This window comes from Bicyclus anynana, chromosome 13 (assembly GCF_947172395.1).
Source record: "Bicyclus anynana chromosome 13, ilBicAnyn1.1, whole genome shotgun sequence".
In the NCBI taxonomy this organism is placed as follows: domain Eukaryota; kingdom Metazoa; phylum Arthropoda; class Insecta; order Lepidoptera; family Nymphalidae; genus Bicyclus; species Bicyclus anynana.
The window spans coordinates 15,513,475-15,530,455 of record NC_069095.1 but is presented as its reverse complement, the minus strand read 5'-3'; the positions used below and the strand labels follow the sequence as shown (position 1 = coordinate 15,530,455).

General features: G+C 34.9%; 2 protein-coding genes across 2 annotated transcripts; both read right to left on the bottom strand.

Moving 5' to 3' along the window:
* Positions 1 to 5,199: 5,199 nt before the first annotated feature.
* On the bottom strand, positions 5,200 to 13,070 carry LOC112050900 (tubulin-folding cofactor B). Its single transcript, XM_024089308.2, has 5 exons — positions 12,856 to 13,070; positions 11,648 to 11,847; positions 11,011 to 11,154; positions 7,261 to 7,419; positions 5,200 to 6,523 (listed from the first exon to the last, which is right to left on the bottom strand). Exons 1-5 carry the CDS (start codon positions 12,976 to 12,978, stop codon positions 6,406 to 6,408), a joined length of 744 nt encoding a protein of 247 aa, XP_023945076.2. The 5' UTR covers positions 12,979 to 13,070; the 3' UTR covers positions 5,200 to 6,405.
* A 557-nt stretch (positions 13,071 to 13,627) lies between these two features.
* Positions 13,628 to 16,059, bottom strand: LOC112050894 (protein FRG1 homolog). The gene is made up of 4 exons (XM_024089297.2): positions 15,893 to 16,059; positions 15,429 to 15,799; positions 14,333 to 14,522; positions 13,628 to 13,826 (listed from the first exon to the last, which is right to left on the bottom strand). The coding sequence occupies exons 1-4, from the start codon at positions 15,952 to 15,954 to the stop codon at positions 13,679 to 13,681; spliced, it is 771 nt and encodes a 256-aa protein (XP_023945065.2). The 5' UTR covers positions 15,955 to 16,059; the 3' UTR covers positions 13,628 to 13,678.
* Between the last annotated feature and the right edge of the window lie 922 nt (positions 16,060 to 16,981).

Sequence of the window (16,981 nt, the reverse complement as noted above, 5' to 3'; positions counted from 1 at the left end):
ATAAAAACAAGGAGTCATGACATGCTACTTAAAATAAGCTATCAGTTGAGTATTTAAATAGACTCATAGGTGACCAACCATGTTAGAGGTTTTGGTTTTAAAATTGGTTTCAATGCTAGTCTAACTTTAGGTTGATCAAGTACCTAGGTAATTATATACTCGATAATTTTTGGGTTTATAAACCTATTTGACTAAGGATTTCTAAAGATCAATAGTTCTGAGTACGAGTTCTGATTTATTTATTAAGTATTTGCTAAAATGAAGTCCTACCGAAGTAGGATCTAACTGTTAACCCATTCCAACATATCCAGGCTTGATTACACGTATTAATTGTGAATTTACGCCAAGCAGTTTCTAAAATATTCTGTCCTCTGTTGCCAAGGACCTTAGTAGTACAGCAAGCACATACAATATGTTACTGAATGTGACCTGTTGGTACTCGCGAAAAGATTGTTAATTGTAAATGGTTGGCTCTTGGTTCTCTGCTACAATGGAGACCTGGAGAAGAGGAATATCATAAACTTTCTCTCCTATCTGGAGCTACCAGAAGATAGGTTCTCAAGCAGTGATTAAGATGTCTCGAATTGAAGGTACTAGCGTTGAAGATGGAAATAAGCTAGGGCCACCACAGCCTTTAGTTTAAGTCTTTGCTGAAGACGTCGACGAATGGGCAATACTAGAAAAGCAATCATATTTTAGATTGGTTAGATCACTGCCCTTGTACTGGTAAACAAGTCTACTTCTGGTTTTTCCATCACCTTGAATGTTGTCTGAAGAGCTTCGTAACTTTAGAATTTAATCTAGCAATTCTAATAATCGGTATAGACCCGTCTATAATCTCAGAAAAGTACCTGGCTTAGGTATATTTGAAGTTGGTTAGCTAAATCTAGAATTTACTGCTTAATGCAAAGAGGTATAGATTTATATATTTGTTATCTTCTTGAAATATTGCATACAGTTTTTTCTATCTAAGGTCCTTTCTCACTCTCTCTCTCATAGAAAATCCAATACAATCCATAATATCTCTGTAAGCTTGTGTCAAACATGTTGCCGTTCATTTTAGAAACTGTTTATGAATATTAAGTTTCTTATAGTTCTCTACTGAATCCTACTGCATCTGATGTTATAAAATTTCAAGTAGATGGTCTTCTCTAATACGTATGCAGATATATTGTATAATGTATACTGAATGAGGCGAGGAGCATGCATAATTTATAAATATTATACACTGCTATAACAGTTGCAAGCCACCATGCCCACCAGCGAAATTTCTTTATGAGTAAGTAGCATTTCTTGACTGTTCTTTTGTACTGTCTTTGGCGAAATACAGGCGATTTTCCTATTTGTGTTGACATGAGATTGAATTTTCGATAGTTTATATAGATACCACCCAATATTGGGTAGCTGTATCTACCACCTATATGATGAATAGAGGCAGTATGCTTGAATCGTTGTTAAAAGAATATCATCTATAAGTAAAGTAACTAAGTATAAGTAGGATGAAATCTGAATTATTTAGCTAAATATATATCCATTAACAAATCTATACAGAGTTATCATTCTACAAAGTAGACATTTTTCAAAAGTTTAAGAACAGAAACCGTTTATGAGGCAGGGAAAGATGTGGCTTGTGATACCTTTGCCTGTACATTCAAGATATATAAAGCGACGGAATGATTGTATCGGCAAATCAAATAAGCTTTTGTGGGCAAGAGTAATTAATTAATACGGCCATATTTTCCCCTTGAAGGAGAAGGAAATATTTATTCGTTCCTAACTCTCTTAATTTCCCCACAATATATGTATTATATGAAAAAATTTCAATAGATTAATTTTAAATCTATCATATATGACAGATTGACAAACTTAGAGAAGAAATGCAAACAAAGTGTAATTTTAGATCCAGGCACACTTAATTAAGTGCATGAATATTTTGAGCACTAAGATCTTTTCTGACTTCAAATATAATTTATTTATTTTTCCTTCTCATATTTAGTTCGTGGACATTTTCTCGAGCCAGAGCTTCTATGGAGTGACCTGTTTTAATTGGGTCTGGTACCGGGAATCGAGCCCGAGCCTTTGTGTGTGAGCCAAGTATCTAGCCAATAATGACTAACCCATACCGGAAAATATTTATTTATTACATCTTGCATTTTAGTATGATAAAGCCAGTTGACTTTCGGTGGCTAAATGGGTGTTGTACAGTGAAATACATTGCAAAAGATTGTGGAATCTCTTATTGGAGGCTTTATATATAGGTCTCAGGCATTGTATGATTTCCACCCTTTTTGTATCTAAAGTGCAGTGCAGTGCAGTGCAGTGTCACTGTCACTGCATTATGAAGTGATTGTCTGTGAACGCGGGGTCATCTTTGCTAATGCACTATTTAGTATTATCTTCAGTCAAGTGAAGACTGGACTGTTGTTGTATATTCGAATATTCGCGAAGCTTCTGGGAATGATATCCTTGCTTGGCTAGGAATTTTTACTGCATGTCCCATTTTGCTTTAAGATAAAGTATTTATCAAAATAAAAAGATTAGTTTCCTGGTCTTGCTTGTCTTGCTAAGATAATCTTCTAACTGAACGGGAGCAATCCAACAACATTCAGTATTTATATACTCTAATAACATTGTATGATGCTTGGTTCTAAGATTTTATTACGTTGCTCCAATAAACTTTCTGTGCAAAGTAAATTTTTCTTCCGATACAGTCAAGACGAGGCAACTTCGTCCATAAGAAAGGCCATCAACTGGATCTCTTAATATATACAAAGCCTCTCAAAATAGCAGAAGGGCAGTAAGGACAAAGAATATCCGTTTTAAAGAACCTATTATCGTATGCATCGATCAGAAAGATTTGTTTCATTGTTGAAAGTAGGAAATAAATCAGGACTCACAGCAGTAGTTAAATAATTATATTAGCTTCAAATGATAAGTATGCTTTTGCGTTCTCTAAGCCCATGCGAGCTTTAGACACTATAAACATGCGGTAGATGGAGAGTAGGTATAGTGAAACGCAGTAAACGCGTAATTTTCATATTCCACTGAAATCTTTTCTTCGAACACATCCAGGTTTGATGTGTTACCAAGGAGCTTCAATATTGATAATAAAAATTCATCAAGCATTTATAACTTTCTTAAAGACTCCCAATCAACTTGAGTTTACACACGTTATGTATTCCATGATCTATAAAGATCGTCATTAAGCTGATTACTGACGTTCAGGGACCCTGGTAATTGAAGAGTACCCAAATACGCGCCTTAGACTTCAGGCGCGCAGCCGACAAGGCAGCTGTCAGAGGTCACTTAAAGGACAAGCAAATAGCAAATAGCTGACAAATAGGCATCGTAAACGCCGGCCGTCTCAGCCAAAGCATCGACGGACAACTCAGATGACGTCTCAGTTAGCGAATCAGCCGTGCAGCCGACATTCCAGGCGACGCGTTGGTCAACATCCCAGACGACGCGTCAGCCGATATTTTAGACAACGTCTCAATCAGCGAATCAGCCGACATCTCAGACGACACGTCAGCCGACATCTCAGATGAAGTCCCATTAAACGACACCTCAGCCAACGTCTGAGCAGCCGACGTCTGTGCGGCCGACGTCTGCATAGCCGACGTCTCAGCCGACGTCTGTACAGCCGACGTCTCAGCCGACGTCTGCACAGCCGACGTCTCAGCCGACGTCTGTACAGCCGACGTCTGAGCAGCCGACGTCTCAGCCGACGTCTGATCAGCCGACGTCTCAGCCGACGTCTGAGCAGCCGACGTCTCAGCCGACATCTCGGCTGACGTCTCAGCCGACGTCTGAGCAGCCGACGTCTCAGCTGACGTCTGCGCAGCCGACATCTCGGCCGACGTCTCAGCCGACGTCTGAGCAGCCGACGTCTCAGCTGACGTCTGCGCAGCCGACATCTCGGCCGACGTCTCAGCTGTAGTCTGAGCAGCCGACGTCTCAGACGACGTCCCAGGCTCGGACGTCATCTGCTCATCATTCAGTAGGACTATACAGCGAGTCTGCCGTCCGAAGAGCGGGCATTCGCTAAGATGAAAAAGAGAAAAACTCTCATTCAGTATAGATCTACATAGCAAGTCTGCCGTCCGAAGAGCGGGCATTCGCTAAGATGAAAAAGCTTGTCGGGAGTCACGTCGACACTCGACAGCGAACAATACACATCGGTTGTACAAGATGGCTACGATTTTTTCGTTACTGTCTTCATTTGGTAACTAGGTCTATCCAGCGAGTCTACCGTCCGGAGAGCGGGTATTCGCTTAGAATTGAGAATAATCTCTCATCTAACTAGACCGTTGACAAAAATATTCTCCAACAAATTTCACTGTGCACTATCACTATTTATTAATATTCACATTTAACACTGCTCACTTAACAAAATTTGAAGACGTACTGATTGACATTGACAACTGTCAAGCGACATGCCGGCGGATGACGGCGTGATGTTATGTCAAAACCTCATTTACCCAATGAAATGTAGGGTAGGAACACTGCAAACGGGCAAAATTTGGAGGGTAATCTCGTAAGTGGATCAAGCTGAAGGCTCGAACACCTAAATCATGTAATTGTATTGTGTTAACAAAATAAAATCCCAAAAATGTTCATATAATTTTATTAAAAAAAATATATCAGTCATGATGTGATCAAATTAAATACATACATAGCAAATAAATATGTGCGACATTACACTCGTAAGTTAAAAAAATATATACAATCTCATTCCCGGAATGTGAACATTACTCACATTACATTGAGTAATGTTCTAAACACAAAATTAAATTAATAAAAAGCCTTATTAATTAAAAAGACAAAGAATACAGTAAGAAGGGCTTTTTAAGGTAAATGCTTGGTAATGGTCGGTAATATTAAAATATTTAGACATAACTATACTAATATTATAAAGCTGAAGAGTTTGTTTGGTTGAACGCGTTAATCTCGGGAACTAGTTCGATTTGAAAACTTCTTTCAGTGTTAGATAGCCCATTTATCGAGGAAGGTTATATGTTATCATTATATAATATATATATTATACCCATATTTATACGGGAATGGAAACCACGCGGGTGAAACTGCGCGGCTTCAACTAGTAGATTATAAAATTAATTGGTAAGTAAACAAAATGCACTGTTAAAATTAATTCTAATAGTCTAGAAATCTGAGATTTGTATTTTTATTTAGTAACCATAACCATTTACTATAACTTTGGAGTTTCCAAATTTTATGAGAGTAAAGGTTTTTATAAGTCTTAGTTTAAAAAAATAGGTAACATATTTTTTTGTATATTTAAATTTTGTGGAGGCGAATGTATGGGACTACCAATGCATTGTATCTACTCAAAAAAACATTGTCGTGGTTCAGGATAGAATATTAATATAAGTATTCTATATTATTATTGAACAATAGGTTTTATTAATAAATCCTTCCTTCTACTCGACAGTGAGAAGATTTGCCACTTTCTGAAACTGGCGTTTATATCCATAAGGACAGCCCCCTAAATTATAATATTAAATATGAATTACACACTAAAATAACTAGACAATACTAATAATTATAAATATAGCTAAACAGTACAAAACAATACAATCTATGATTATGTTAAAAGCACCTAATTAATTTAATCTTGAAAAAAATTTATAAAAAATTCTCGCGTTTGCAGCGGCGTGTTGAGCTGGCAACACAGTCGTTATAGAGATGTATACATCTTAATATACACTGTTTTTTTTTTCTTTACAAGTTAGCCCTTGACTACAATTTCACCTAATGGTAAGTGACGATGTAATCTAAGATGGCAGCGGGCTAAATTGTTATGAGTATGATGAAAATCCACACCCCTTTCTGTTTCTACACGACATCGTACCGGAACGGTAAATCGCTTGGCGATACGTCTTTGTCGGTAGGGTGGTAACTAGCCACGGCCGAAGCCTTGCGTTATCAACTGAGTAGTCGAGCTATCAATCATTTTCTTATGTCTATCTATCTAATAAAATGTATAGCTTCGAGACTGGGACTTAAATTTTAATAAATTTATGACGTTATCAACTTAAAAAAAGAATACAGATCAAGGAAATTGAACACAGTGATCAATCTCAAATTATGTACCCACCAGGGGCAATGTATTCTCAAAACTGAATTCCTAGCGGCTTACCTTTTAAAAATCCATACATATTCGAACATATTCATTATAGTTATATATTGTATACGCTCGAAATAGATACATCATATTATGACAGAATTTCTACAATCTGTACAAGAAACGCCTTAGCTAAAACACATGATCAGGTTACTTATTACAAAATTTCAACCCTCGCTACTGGTATCCACAGATACAGACGCCGCTGCAACTAACTTAATGACTATTTAAAGCATTCCTCCGCGCGCCTCAAGTGAGGTCTATATCTCGTCCTCCAGGTCCAGCTCTTCTTCAGGGAAGTCTCCCACTGTCACATACATGGGCTTCACAAAGCCTCCATACTTAGGCGGGCAGGTGAAGTATCTTTTGCCGTTCACACTGCAATGAAAGATGCAGCAACTTAAGATTAATCAAGAATATACTTGGCTAAATTACTTTGCATAGAATGGTAAGATATTTGTCTTCCCTGAATATGAATTTGTTAATAGAACCTATTCACTATACTCCAATAGGAACAAGAGTTTTTTAACATAATGTACAATCAGTATTTAAATGCCCGCTTCTTTTTTATGAGGTTTTTCAAATTAGGTGGACAACAATTTGACTAATGTTGTTACTTAAAGTTGTTATTTTGTTTAAATTTATGAAATAGTCATTAAAGTTAAAGTGGTCACGACGGGACCACGATCCATGCAACTGGGTCGAAATATCGACATTAAAAAATCTCGTCGTTTTATCGTGGTATGTACCCGTTTAAATAATATCCATAATGAACAACCACGAAATAAGTTTAAAATCATTAGTCATTAAAGATTTCACATAGGATCATTATATGTTCCTGTTAGTTTTTATAAAAAAAATATCATTAGACTGTATTGTCTTCTCTAAACTGTCATTTATTAGTTTCATTTATTAAATATGTATTTAGAACTTTGTAGTTGTGCTTCTTTAAGAGGCCGTACAGACCACTTTAGTATTTTAGTCGAGTACGAACAATTTTTGGGCGGTACATCCAAAAAATGTTGTTACTCGACTAAAATACTAAAGTAGTCCAAACTAGGCCTTATATGAGGTTGTTCAAAAAAGCTTAAAAGGAGGGTAGTTTCCCAACTCACGAGCCGTCGTTCTTGCCCCTCGGCTCGTCGTACTGCACCCCGATCCACAGCCCGCGCGCGCCCTCCAGCGGCCCGTTGTAGCGCACGGTGGCGCGCCGCGCGCCCTGCGCCGGCACGCGCACCTCGCAGCGCGCGCCCACCAGCACAGCCTCCGCTAGCCTGGCGGGCACACATGCGAACAATGTAAAATTCTCTTTGAACGTCTCCTGAGACTCTAACATGCGCCCAAACTACATAAGTTGTATGAATAAACAAAAGTCAACCCGTAGCAGCACAACCGGAAATATTTCTTTGGATTGCATTGTGACGAAACAGATGGGACTTGGGACTACTAGATTGATGATTAGAAAGTGTGATGTATTTGATGACATCACAGAACAGAGATCGCTAAAAGCTAACGCTTTTAGCAATAGAAGTAGCATAGGGGCGTGGCCCGCTTACACCCGGGTGTGCGGAGCTTCGCAAGCCTATCCGCGCATGTACTAGCAGTCTTGTTTCGTTGACTGACACGTTACGTCCTGCGGTTGTCAAATTCGGTAATTGAAAATAAGTAAATATGGTTAGAAAAATGCTGTATTGTGCCGTTTTGGAATACAAAAATGATAGCCGCCACAAACATGTATCAAATTATAGTGTTTCGTACCATCGATAATACGTATTTTATTATATTTTCATTAAAATATGAAAAATAATTTTAATACAAAGTCACAAACTAAAATTAACTTTACGGGGATAGTATTAAAGTTTACTTTATTTTAATACAAGTTCGATTTTCTCGAAGATTCTGTTGACACCAGTGGGCATACATTCGCTGCATCAACAACAACTACAAAACTATCATAAATCAAAAATATACAAAAATGATTTTATTGCAATAATTCTTCTATTCCTAATTAAATGTATTAATTATTAATATTAATAATCCTTAATATTTTATATTTAACAAAACTGCATAAATTTTGCATATTGTGTAACGTGCGAAATGTATTCGAAACTGCTATTTCTGAGTTGCGCGTTGTCAGTCGAACATTAATCACAAAATAATCTGTGTTATTTTTTAATTATATACAAAAAATACCATATTTAGGAATGCTCCAGCTTTAAATAAAGGATCATCATGTTGGTGTAATTTTTTTAAATTAAGGTTTTCTATATTACTTAAAAACTAGTTGTTTGGCATAGAAAATGCATCTAAATGAACATTTTCTTTGCCGAACAATTTTAAGGTCAAAACAAAGAGACAAAGTGTTCGTTTTGCCTTTAGGTTCTTTAATATTTTTTAATGAATTTCTTCAGGCGGTCCCACATGACTGACGATCGGTACAACCTTGGCGAGTCATCTCTCGATACACAATGCTTCTCCATCGAGTATGGATACAGGCCATCTAGACGGCACTAAAAAAGGTGTGGGCACCTGTTTCTTTGAAAAGATCAGACCATCGGATTGGAGATCTACAATAAAAAAAAACACAAGCGAAGAAGGGGAATGTTTATTGATCTTCTTTAACGTTTTCTGAAACGAGAAAACTGAAAAACATTTTAAAAATATGATTCCAATGTATATATTTTATTAAGCTTTATATAAAATAAGAAAAAAATAGACCTTAAAATAGTTTATATTTTTCTTGTTTTAGTTCTCCTGAGAAAAGTGTAATTTTGATTTATGTTAGTTTTGAATTTAAGCAGCTGCCATATGTCATTGGGCTATTCATTTAGGGATGTCGATAATAATATATCGATATTTTATATCTACTACTATAATATTATGATGACACGTTAATGTTGATATTTTCGAAAATTTTTTTTAGGAATCTGGAGAGGAAAAAATATGGATCGCGAACAAAAAGATTTTTTTTTCAACTAGTCGTATTCGTGTCTTTTAGGATAAAAATAAAGTGACGTACTTAAAGTGTTAGTCTGGGTATTTGTAATTGACCTATTGACTACTAACGGTTCGTAAAAGAATCTACTGATAACATTTATCTTGAAACTCATAGGAAATAATTAAGTTATTTCCAGCAAGAACCGACGAATTCACCCAGATCCGAATAAAAATCCTCTACTTAGTTATACTTATAATTCAAAAAAATATATATTATCTTGTTTTTTATATATTTGGGAACTATTTTTATTTAGCAGAAAAGAGTGATTCTATTCGCTGAAATATTTAGGAATTAAGTTTAAAAAATACTTAGAACAGCTGGTCACGTTTCTTAAAATTTAAACGAACGAGTTATAGCATTGCAATAATGTGACATTGTGGTGTTTTTCTGATGATATCTAAAGTTGACAGATAGGCATTACAATACTTGCAGTTTGGTCTATTTTGGTATTGGCAAATATTGTAGAGTACATACTGAAAATTTATAAAAAATCTTCTTCTGTAAATAAATATAGTTGGAAAAGAATGGTCTGAGAAAGATATGACGACACTCTACTATCTCGTGTTTTATTTTTTATTATTTGTTTTTATATCAGTTTCATTTGTTAGTCAAATTGTCCTGAGAAAAATTGTGAAACATTGTTTAACATTGGTTTTTCCAAATGTATCACTCCGAAACTACTTAATAAAATCAAATGAAACTTAGCACAATTTAAGCAAATAGTACGTAGAAGGTTATACATTCTTATTATATAGAAGGGGTGAAATAGGATTATCCTCTATTTGTTAAGGTTTCGTGGAAAGTACTTAATTTTTCAAGTTCACAAGATATGGACATGTGTTTGACCTTCTTTGTTGTGTAAACTTGAATCGTGCAAAGTTTCAGTTGAATTAATGTTTTTTCAGAGTGGTACATTAAAAAAATGCTTGTTTTTTTCTTTCTTGTGTGTGTTTCTTCATATATTATAATTTTTTGATTGACCTATGTTGTTCTAATTTTTTTTTAATGAAAAATAAAATGAACGTCTGTTACGTTCATTTTATTTACTGCGAGTAACGAGACTATCGATGTTTAAGACTATCGTTATTTCACATCCCTCGACAATATTAATAAAACAAAGTTAGGATCATTTTGAATCTTAGTTTTATGGTAATAAAGCTTGTAAATAGAGACAACTAGTGACGAGTAGCGGTACTATAGATTTCATTCATAAATTTTCATTCAAGAATTTTCATTTGTTCTGAGACAACAGTAATTAATAATTTTCAACTTTAAAATAAGGGTAACATATTTCTTTTTTCACTAAATATTAAACAGCCAATTAAGTGAAGAGTTTATCAGTGTGATAAGTATTTTTCACTATAAATGTGTTTGTAAGGCCACACCCCCGGGTACGCTGGTTTCAATACAAACAATTGGACTTTATAAATCTAGTTACTTTTTATATCTGTGGATGACATAGTAATGTCAGTCTGTTATTCTAAAACTCATCATTATTAGCATATTTGTATGCTTCTTTTAGCTGAGGGAGTTACATAAAAAAATTTAAGAGCTCAATATTTATTTCACAGCCAGATCCAAGACTAACCACATGATCAATGAGGGACTTCATCTTAGAAGTACTGAACAGATTTCACTGAAATTTCAGTTGGAATTTTTATTCTGAAATACAAAAATTAACTAATCCGCCATATTAGATATGCCGCCATGTTGGATTTGGACTGACGTTATTTTATTTTTCGAATTATTCTTAGCAAGCCACTTGCTTGACACCCATATTGTAGTGAATATGGGTGTCAAGCAAAAACCCACAAGTCTTAAAAGGGGTTGAACTCATAGCTGTAAAGCCAGTTTAAAAAAGTCTTACTTAGCTTCATCCTCCAACTCTTTCTGCTGCTGCTCCTTCAACTTGTTCATCTCCTCCTCGTTGTACTTGCCCAGCTTGTTGCGTTGCAGGAATGAGCGGAGGGTGTCATCTTTTTTACCATATTCCTCCTCCGACAATCGAAACCTAGAATAGAATAGAATGTACTTGTTAAATAGCTCATCATCATCCTCATCATGCGGCTTTGGTACACCAACAAACATTTTTTGCCGTAGAAGAGTAGAGAAGAGTGATAAAAAAAAACATTTTTCTTCAAGAAACATATTTTTATTGAGTCCTTATTTATTATACATCATATTATCATCATCTATCTGAGGGAGAATACCTGGGTTCCTTGGGCCGGTGGGCATTCCCCTTTATCTGATATATTGAGCTGAGAAGGGGAGTGTTAGTTAACTGTCAAGGATGTCATTAAACCTACACCAATGAGTCACAAGTCTGAGGATCTGCTCAGAGTATTTCTCTCTACCACACAATAGATCCTGCACCTGCGCAGTGAATCCATGGAATGCTAAGATATATTGTCTTAATTAATTTACAACACTACTTACTTGTTTATTTCATATGTATGTGTAAAGTTTACTTCACAATTTGCATTTTTATAACATACAATACACACCTTTCTGCTGCATCTGATGATTCAAAATCCTTAACAAGTGCAAAGTTGTCTATGACATGTATCCTCATGCCGTCATCAATAGGATAGGAGCCAAGCAGAGCTGCATCATTGTCTATGTCACACACATAGTTGTTCTTAGCATCATACACTTTGAGTTTCATAGATGCTGCAGAGCCTCCTGTCACCAGTTCCAGTTTGGTCTGAAACAAATACATTATACTTAAGTTGATTAAATTAGTGACAAGTTAACCTCAGCTGTGTAGTTCAAAGAGCCGATTGATGTTGGGGTCTCAAGGTACTGGCACACACACACACACACACAGTGTTGATTGACCCACACTAGGTGGCCGAAGTCATCAAGCGTGTTGCAGGGAGCCTCTGGATGGTGGCAGATTGATACTATTTTGTTTGGAAGTCCATGCAAAAGCTTATGTCCAGCAGTGGATGTCCATCGGCTGTTACTGATGATGATGATGACCCCTTAACTATGAACTCATCTTAAGTGGGGACAATGTAGAAGAGGTACAATTTTATTTTACTATTATACTATATTTTTTACATGTTCACTAAATCACTGGTCAGTATGGTTTTGTTCATGGTATACCACAACCAACAAACCAATTTGGAAAATATTAAATTGAAATCCACAGCATTACCATCTGTATTACAGAGGCTGATAACTAATTTACAAAGCATCAAAATTATTTTAGGCCCTGAGACCAGTGGTGGTATTTCATAGATGGAATGTATTGCCTAGCCTTACAATTCATCAAGGAACTGTATTAGAGAATAATTTTTAAAAAAATTAGAGAAAAATGTTAAAACCTTCTGCACATCACTTACTCACCTAAGTGTGGTCATTTTGCTACTATAATAAGCTGTTTTTTTGACAACCTGTCTGGTGCAGTTAGTAAAGTTGGTTGGTCTCAACAAAGAGGTTCTATTCGATTCTAAATTGGCTCAGGTCTAGTAGATCACATCTCCACATTGTATACTATTAAACGGTTGGGAGTGGAGACCATTCCACAAGAGTGGAACATTGAACAACAGTTTCGATGTTTATAATCGTACAATGCAGCAACAAAACTTATATTATGTTTAATAGTAATTTACACTGTTAATTACAATTTTTTATTGAAATCCTTTGAACAGCTGCACAAATAAATCAATAAATGACTGAAAAAGAAAAATGTGTGAATCATCGTAACCTTAAACTCTTGAACGGTGATGTCTTTCTTAAACCGGCGCTCCACAGGAGGTGTGTCGTCCTTGTCCGACTTGGTTATGAGGACGTTCACGAAATCTTGGGTTATAATTTGAACACCTTCCATACTTGTAGAAATTTATAAACACCGATAAGACCGACACGAAAAATTTCCTTTTATATTTATTTTTTTGTCTTGATTTGATTGACATTGATCATTACGGAATTGTCAATCACAAACGTCAAATCAATTTGTCAATGTCAATTTTTTTTTTTAATATTCGGTTAACAGGTTTATGGTTCCACCTTCCAGCTCTTTTAAAAACACACACACACACATATATACATACATATACGTTTTCCTCGAACCTGTGATAGCCAGATATACCTCATTATATGAAGCCTAAAGGTTTATCTACCTACGCTTCTACTATAGGAAAGTATGGTAGTCAATTATGGAATTTGAACTGTGGTGGCATTGGAAGGTAGAAGCAGATTTCAACCAGAGCTTATTTTAACATTGCATTGCACACATTAATATAGGTAATAATCATGTCCCAGAAGTTAATCAGTTCAAATCTCAAGTAAAGGGTTGCCAAAAAGACAAGACAAGCCAGTGGAGACAAGATTCCTCATCCAATCTGCTGTAAGAAAATCTTGCTTGCTTGCTTCAGTCAAAATAATAATTAATGGTTTGGATTCTGCTGGTCCCTATTGTGTATAGATATGACATTATTGTTTGCAGCTAGCCAATGCAAATTGAAATAAATACGAAATAATGATTATGTTGTATATTGATATTTAATCTTAAAATCTTAAACATACACTTATTTACAATATCTGTCTGCTTTCATTTTACTCCTTCTATCTAAAAGAGTTTCATGTAGGTTTCCCTCCATCTTGGCGCGCTTAAGTTCTATGGCACCACCATCATTCACACGTAACTTCTTATCCTGGAATTTCTGGAACTTTTTTCTGAAAAAGAAATTTTAGAATTTAAATCAATAATCAATAAATTTCATAATTCATAATATGAAAAAGAAATTTTAAATCGTAAAGGTATCAAATAAGAAAAATATTCTATGAGAAAAACAAACAGGCATTATGGCAAATTTATGGTTTTGTGATACATTTCTTTTGATCATTCCATCAAAATAATGTTTATGTATTGTATTAAATACAAGGCCTATTGATACACCTAAAGTACCTTGTATTTAGTAACTTAGGACAAAGATCTTCAATACATAATATGTTCTAAAATCATTGACATAATTGATAGAAATACCATTCCACATCAGTGTCATTAAGAATAAAAAAAGAAAATTATTCAGTTAACTATAAAATAGCCTGCTCAGGCCTAGACATGTTGGAGTAGCATGGTTGGTCTATGCTCTGTAATGCTGGAGACCTGGCCCTAAACTGGCTAGTTAAAATAGGCTGACATTGATGATGATTTAATTAATAGGGTTACCAAAACTTACACATAATTGACCTCAACTTCATTCAAATCCCCTTCCTCTTCAGCCACAACAGTGCGACTGATCTCCCGACTCTTGTTGCTGCGGATTTGGCACACTTCTGATTCCCCCGCTGAGATGCTGTGGACAACTACTGAGTCATCTTCATTCACTGACATGAACTTGTTGAGCGAACTCAGTATTGCCGTTTTGCCTGCAATACATACACAATGCACTCACACTGAATATTGCAACTTGATAATATTAAATAACCTACTATAATATTAAACAACTGTTGATTCTACATTCTATAATTGTTTTGTTATTTATTGTTATTTAATAATTCAAATGTTGCTCTGTGAAGTAATAAAAGCAGTAAGTAAGGAGTAAAAAGGTTGATTTGGATATAATGTACCACATAGGTACCGAATATGATAATGCCAACCTTATGTTTTTTAAAATTCTATGTACTCTATAGTGATAAACAAAAAAACTACTGCCGTGTCTATTGTATAGGTTATTGGCTTAAACCTTAGCATATTGTGCTCTGAACCTTGAAGAGATAATGTGTAAATTCACATACCACCATTGTTATAAAATGTTAAAAAAAGTCTCCATCATAATCTTTATCTGCCGATGGATGTCCACAATTGAATACCTATTACCTATTAATCCATAACAACAAATATGTTACAAGATAATACAAGAGGTCTATCGCCAGGTCAGGCGGTCGACTTGTATTGTTTGTTACGTCCACACCTTTTTAACCGCCTCCAAAAAAGGAGGGAGGTGGGATTGGAAAGTAACATTTTACCAGGCCGCCATACACTGCACGAATGGCATGGAAAGTAAGCAGAGACTGCTGTTTTACACTGTTTTACTACAATCCCAATTCCCAACACAATTTTGTTTTTTTTTTATTTCAAGATACAAAGCATCAATATTACAATTAAATAAAACTAAATACCTAATATTCTTTAAAATATAACTTCTTATCTACAGAGATTTTCTTACATACAGGAAATCACACAATTCTGGTATTTTTTAATACTGATAAAACTGTCTTTTTGTGTTATTTAGGTAATAGTGTAAAACACGTAAAGGGAGTAAAAAAGCTCACCATCTTGCCACACAGGTTCCCACTGTTCCATGGGACCCACAGCATCTGACCGTCCAGTTACCACACCATCCTTGGACACACCTAAGTACTTTCCATACCCAGACTTGAGTGCAAACTTATTTTCACCAGCAGGGAATGCTGTGAATATCTCCTCAGGGGAGGGACCCTCACCATCGCCGTGTGGGGCTCCAATGGTGAATAAACCATTATCTAGAGCTAAAATAAACGCGTTTCGTCCAAACTCAATTGCTATTGAACCAGATATATCCTCAATTTTCTCAACTCTCCACCAACCGCCGTGTTTTATACAGTCCTCGTCTACTTTATCATCTTCGGTATTTTCTTTCTTCTTATGCTTTCGCTTTTTATTCCTGTAGATATTATAGCAACAAATAACAATTAAAAAAAGTGGATTATGAATAATATTCTTAATCTATTCTATATATCTATTTACACCAGCTTACTTAGGTTTATCGCCTTTGAGTATTAGTTTACCACGTTTTACAGCTGCATACTCATCACCCATTCTTATAATGTTATCAAACTTATTTATAAATAGAATAAAAATAAATTATCCTTTGAATACGAACAACAAAACAAACAACAGATTTTTTTTCTCTAATTAAATTTAGGGCTGTTGATAAAATAAAATATCCATATATCCAAATATCGATATTTATTACTAATATTTTTATGTACGATATATCGATAGTTCGATATTGAAACACGGATATCGAAACTCAATATTTAAAAAAAATATATTTTTTTTATATTCTCTCGCTAAGTATTTGAATGACAACATCATAAACTGCATTTCATATATAATATATATTATGGTTTTCATCTTTTAGTTTATTTATTTGCATATTTTCGAACATAACACTAACATCACTAAAATAAAAAATTCCTTTGTATAAAAAAATATATTTAGACCCATCAGATTTTTTTCGACATATCAAAGTTCGATATTGATATATTTAAAAATATCGATATATCAACAGTCCGATATTTAAAAAATATCAACAGCCCTAATTAAATTTGACACCTTAACGCTCTATTGTTTATGCATACTCCTCTGTGTTTGTGGCTAATAGCTATGACCACAGATTAGATTATGACCTCCTTGGAGTTTGACTACTAAAGTAGGCCGAACTAGGCCTTAATATATTCTTTGGCTTTGACTAAATTATACATAAACTATTTATGCATACTCCTCTGTGTTTGGTTTTTTTGAAAGGTCCCGTACGTAGATATCAGTTAAATTGCAAATGGTATATTTATCACGTAATCATCTAAAATTAATTTGAATAGTTTTGAAAAATCCCTATCGTGCACACTTTTTTTTCTTGTATTGAAAATTTATTTCATCAAAATTCATTCCCATACATTTTTACCAGCAACTTTGTAACTACAGAAGGAGACACAAGCTTTAACCTAATTTGCAGTTTTTTTACAGGACATGTTTTTTAAATCGGGTCATCATCATGAAAAAAAAAAATAATTATTGCACACAAAGCTTCTTCTACAAAGCAGATCAGATAAAATAAAAATAA